General features: G+C 41.9%; 1 protein-coding gene across 2 annotated transcripts in view; it reads left to right on the forward strand.

Moving 5' to 3' along the window:
* Positions 1-5718, forward strand: part of LOC140349225 (storkhead-box protein 2-like) — a 30808-nt gene extending 25090 nt beyond the window's left edge. For both annotated transcript variants that reach the window (XM_072435503.1, XM_072435510.1), the window contains exon 5: positions 1878-5718. In XM_072435503.1, coding sequence (XP_072291604.1) covers positions 1878-2079 — 202 coding nt within the window. In that variant the 3' untranslated portion in view covers positions 2080-5718. The remainder of the gene's footprint in view (positions 1-1877) is intronic.
* The last annotated feature ends 282 nt before the right edge of the window (positions 5719-6000 follow it).

Raw genomic sequence — 6000 nt, forward strand, 5'->3', positions numbered from 1 at the left:
GGTGGCACTTCAGAGAGCACCCCCCTTGCACCATGCTATAGCAGATGTGGCACAGTCAGGAGATGCTTCCACTGTTCTTATGTGAAACTAACTTGATCGCAGTTGCTTGTCAAGCTCTATGCGGTATTGTAAGGTTAGGAGCTTGTGCACAGTATTTGTTTAAGAAATCCCCAGTCTCCCGGGTCAAGCAACAGCACAGTCACACGAGTGAGTGGCTCATTGCTGTTCCGGTGCCAGGCTTCTGGAGCCCTCTGTGATAGTGGTCACCCAATGTGGAAAGTTCATTATCCAATATATATATATATATATATATATATATATATATATATATATATATATATATATATATATATATATATATATATATATATATATATATATATATATATATATATATATATATATATATATATATATATATATAATGCCCCATAAAATCAACGTCCGAGTCTCGCAAAATGAATAAAGCCAAGTTAGTTTGTTACATGAACCTCTTTTTTTTCTTTTAAATTGAAAATCAATTGATTTAATTTCATAGTACATGGACCAGGGAACATACAATTGTATCATACAGTCATTGACATCTAAAATAGTACTAAAAATTTAGTCTAGTATATATGTCCCAATTAGTCCGAAGTCTATCAAATATGTAAATTTTCAAATTCAATTGGAATGTCGTTCTTTCCATTTGTCAAATGTGTATTACTGTGTCTTTGATTGTTGGCTCAGTTTGTGTGTTTGGTGATGGCCTTCTTCCCCGCTGCCATAAGTGTGCTCCAAAGGTATTGTGTCCATGGCAGGAGTTTCAAGGTCCAGATACAGATTGTCCGTCTGTGAGAGTCACATCTCTCCTTCACTCTGGAACTCCTCCAGGTTTCTACTTTTCCCAAGGAGGTTTTTTGTAGTTTTTCCTGGCTGAGAAGGAGGGTCTAAGGACAGAGGACTCTAGGACATCGTCCCTCGCCACCACAGACATTGTTTTATTCATTTTTTACTGTCGCCCTCAGAGGCAACTGTTGTGATTTTGGGCGTTACAAAAATAAATAGAATTGAATTGAATTTAAATACATACTGTAGTTCTGAAGTCCAGTGGGATGCCTGTGGCAAAGATGGTTTGTAATGCTTTTTTTCATTCATGTCCAATATTTCTGAGCAACAGGACAGTCCCAAAGAACAAGTAATAGTGAGCCTCCTGGCAACCAAAGTTTATCCAGCAGTTAGTATTTCCTTAGGAATAGTGAGCACCTTTTTCAACAGAACTCCAAACATTATACATTTTGTGGTCGACCATTGGGATGTACATATATTTTCCTATTCTTCATCGGTCAAAACATCGGTCTTTCCCATTTATTTTTGACACATTTAAATGGTTGTCCAGATTATATAATTTAGACATTATTCTCCTTTGAATGTTCTAATTTGTATAAATTAAAGACTATATGACAGGTTTTCCTGTTTTTCTAATTATGAGTTTGGTAGGGTGGCACTTCTGATAAATATTTATCATAGTTGTGAAGACATTTTGAAAAATACAAATTACAGGAAGCAGTGCTAAGTTCTAATCATAACAGGTATTGTGTAATTCATACAAAGAACATTTAAATAAAAGGTTGATGCTGCTTTTCTTCTTTACCACAGTGAGATTGATTCTTGGTGCTACCTTGTGTTCAAAATACAGTGCATTTGGAATGTATTCCCGGTGCTTCATTTTTTTTCTCCATTTTTGGTATGTTACAGCCTTATTCCAAAATTTATTACATTTATGATCTGCCTCAAAATTCTACAAACAATACCCAATAATGATGAAAAGAACGTTGTTTGAATTCTTATTCTGTATACAGTGCAACCCTTAATGATCCTCTTTTTCTCCTGAACAGAACACGGGAGAGCCTGGCATCCAACACTTCTTCTATCGTAGAGAGCAACCGCAGACACAATCTGGCCCTGAGCCCGGGGCACTTGGGCCTGACTGCAGCGGGACCGCCCTTCTCCTTCCGTGCCATCTCGGAGTCTGCAGGAGCCCAGGCCGACAAGCTCCAGAAGCCCAGTGCCTGCCTGGCCTCCATTACCAGTGTCTGACCCCAGTACGGCGAGGACTGTTGGAGCTTCAGAGAACCACAGAGCTGCCACACGGCCCCTCAGCCCAGCCGCCCCCCCCCCCACGCACACACATACACACACACACACACACACACACACACTGGGGTCAGGCCATGCTCACCTCTGCACACTGCGATGTGAAGTCTGTGTGGGCCATGAATGGGCCGTGTGTGAGCCGTGTGTGAGCCACGTGTGGGCCATGTGTGTCCATAGTCTCAGGTCAACTGTCCTTCCTTTTCAGCTGCTTCACTTCTCCTGGGCTGGGTTCATTTCACTCACTAGACTACCTAGCCTAACACTGCTGTGTCGCCGCTGTTAGTGACAGATGTTTTTATCATGCTGAAGGTCGTGCTTTGAGCTTCCTAAGATTTGACTTTATTTAATTACATTCAAAGCTAGAAGTGGGCACAAAGGGCTTTCATTGTATCACTGAGCTGTGATCCTTTATGCGGAGCTGGCATCGCACTGCATTGGTCCAGTCCAAGGTATGGGGTCACTCTGAGTATGGTGTGACCAGTGCTCAGTACATGTTTACAAAGCAGAGAGAGCCTCATTTTCAGTGGTGGAAAGTACAGTAGAAGAGTAAAAAACTGTACTTAAAGGTGCTGGACCTGATTTTTACCGTCATAAAAATGTGAAAAACAGAACTATCGATCCATCCATTAATCTATTTTCTTCCGCTTATCTGGGGCCAGGTTGCGGGGCAGCAGTCTGAGCAGTGAGGCCCAGACTTTCCTTTCTCTTCCAATGCCTCAACACCTCCCCAGGGAGCCATCCACCTCAGCTGGCTTCTCTCTGTTTGGAAAATGAATCAAAATCAAATTTCCCTTTTCTTCTAATACAACAGTGTTAAACAGGCGAAAGCTCATATACCTGACATGTTTCGGAGACAGGACTTTCTTCTTTGTCTGATGTTGTGACATTGCTTTAAATTTCCTGACCATGCCTGTCATTGCGAGGTGGTTTCAGAAGAAGTGAGTCCAATGTGTGAGCCAAAGTAAACGCTACTTCATCTTGATTGATCGCCCGTTTGCACCGCTGATTTCAATAGCCTCTCGAGGTGCAAGGGCTCTACTCTGAGCTCTGAGCAACCCAGCGGGGAATCTAATTTTGACCGCTTGTGTGCTTGTCCTTTCGGTCATTGCCCAAAGCTCATGACCATAGAGTGAGAGTAGAACATATTGTGACTGGTAAATCGAAAGCTTTGTCTTTCGACTCATCACAACAGTGCGATACAGCGACTGCATCACTGCAGACGCTGCACCAATCCCACTGTCAATCTCACGTTCCATCCTTCAAGAGTTCAGTAAAAGAGAAATGGTTCATTTTGAACTCCGCAGCAGTCCATATGTATTTCTCAATTAACTAATGCATTCTGAGCAACCCAATTCTGAATTAATTAGTTTATAGGCACTTTTCACAACTTTCTGTTGCCAGTCAGTAAATCTAACAACAATTGGCATACTAAAAGTGCACTTCCTGCTTCAGAGAGAATAAAATGCTCTTTAATTAGATGCAGACGGCACACCAGCAGCTTGCCAAAAGGTTTTGAGTTTAAGCCCGAGCTTTGAGCAAACAAACATTTTTACATAAAATTAACTTGGAAAAAAAGAAATTGACTTAAATACACTTTTGTTGGCCAAAGATTAGCACAATTCTTTATCAAAATCACTACATTTAATACTTAAGCAGTTCTCAATCTGTGTGAAACTTTTTTTTGCTCTTGTATCTGTATTTTTGCTTAAGTCACAAAATGAAGTACTTCTTCCACCACTGCTCATTTGAACACATACTAAATATGGATAAGTCTTGCTGGCAATTCTTTTATCCATCCCCAAGTAAAGTTCTCCAATCAGGGCAAAACCACACTAGAGTAGCTACATTAGTATTACATTGTGGTCAGAACTTAGGCTAGGTCCTTCGAGGCAAATGCTAATTTTACAAAAATAAATGGGATTGAATTGAAAATCGAGGTCTCAGTATTAATGAACTGTAGGTTGTAATTTGACAGAACAGTATCATAGAATGTCACACAAAGTTTAGCAAGAACAAAATGATAAGCTTTTGATTGAAAAACAGCCACAAAGCTCTGCCCAGGGTGAGTGCACTGGCCTTCCCCGTCCACATTTGTGAAGTGAAACGTACAGTTGACATGCGAGAAGTGACAGAAGGCACTGGGCGGTGTATGTGTGAGGAGTTCTCCATGCGTCCCTACACTGTAACTACCTCTACACATGCAAAAAGCACGCTGTCATCAGCCTCAGCCTGTGAATGTCCCAGCACATAGGGCCTATACCGTTCTTTCTTCTGTCCATGACCCCAGCGAGGATCCCAATCATCTGAACCCTACTTCAACTACACTGCAGTTTGCCTTCGTCGTCTCCAATCTTTTCTCACCCCCATAACCTTGCATATTTTGTTCATCTGTACAAGAAACACCACATGTGAAGCTCCAGGACTGATAAAAGCACTATTCTGGTTTATCTGGTTTGAATTGGCCTGAGCCTTGCAATAAGTCCCAGCAGTGCGCTCCTCGCTCACAGTGAGACAGACTGGCTTTTGTCTTGAAGTCTGTGTACTATTTATTTTAGCTCTTTGGACTGAATGCTCATGCTCTCACTTGCACTGTCTCCTGTGTGTACTTGCGACGTAAAGGTTTGGAATATCTTCTGGCTCGTCGTTGTACTATAAAGCTCACAAACCCGGATGTAGTCCTTTCTGTATCAGTACTACCTCTACATAAGGATTCGAGTCTGTTGAGCCTTATCCAATGCTGCCGGTACTAAAAGAGATATTTGTAAAGTTGTATTATTTTAGAGAAGTGTTTACATTAAGTTTACATTTGAACCACTAACAGGGGGTGTGCCACTACACGAGTCCTGCTGCATTTCAGAGCTCCTTTCCACAGAGAGCCACTCTTCACTTCATGCTGGGCCGAACATTGTGGCCGAGAATTAAAAACGAGATCCTTTTTGTGTGTCATTTTATTTGGCGCGACCAGTTTAAAAAAAACACAGTAAATGATCTGAGTAGGCCTTCTACGAACTGACGCGTGCTGATTTGTGGAAATGTCAGCGACTGTCACTCATGATCTCCCGTCCGTTACTCGTCCGACAGACCCCTACATTACCTGTCCTACCAGTCCTGCTCGTCCTAAACCCAGACCCCTACAGTACAGTCACGTTTCGACTGGTTCACTTTTGTGCGGGATGGTCCAAAAGGAACCCAAAGCAGACCCTGAAAAGTACTAGCTTCCTAAGTGGTCTGGTTCTCTTTTGGCTCCAAGAACGATTTTGATCGAGATGATTCGATAAGAGAGAACACAAACAGAAAATAATCATTGGTTACATTACTTGATCTTTTGAGAAAGTGTCATATTTCCAGTGATGCGATCTTTATAGGTTTAGCCCACAGACTCAGCACAACAACGCTAACGCACATTAGCAACACCTTTGGTTTCACAGCACTTGTGTCAAGAGTTCATAATGCATCTGACATGATCCAAACCCAATGCATAACATAGATATTAAAATGTGGCGTAGAGGCGTTGAAAAGAGGGGAAATAGTTATTGTAAAAGCTGAGGATAAACCAGAATTTGTTTCCGGTTTACTTGAGCTGTAGCCCCGTTTCACAGCACCACAAACTTAGCAATTCAGAAAAAGACGTTTAGTAATTCTGAGATCAGCCTCATGACTAAAAAGTGTAATTTAGGTTTGATTTATTAAGAAAATTTACTGAACACAGACACCATCATTAACAGAACCGTTCCAAAGCGCTCCAAAGTGAACTGGTCTGGGGGATCAGGGCCAGTCCAAACATGGTCAAACACTCCAGAGTCTCACCCCCTACATTAGCAGTCCTGCTCCACTTGTCCCTGAGCCCGCCCCTGCCCGTCCTGT

The sequence above is a fragment of the Eucyclogobius newberryi genome, unplaced genomic scaffold (assembly GCF_026437365.1).
Source record: "Eucyclogobius newberryi isolate DKJ021-1_F unplaced genomic scaffold, fEucNew1.0.hap1 SCAF_11, whole genome shotgun sequence".
Taxonomy (NCBI): domain Eukaryota; kingdom Metazoa; phylum Chordata; class Actinopteri; order Gobiiformes; family Gobiidae; genus Eucyclogobius; species Eucyclogobius newberryi.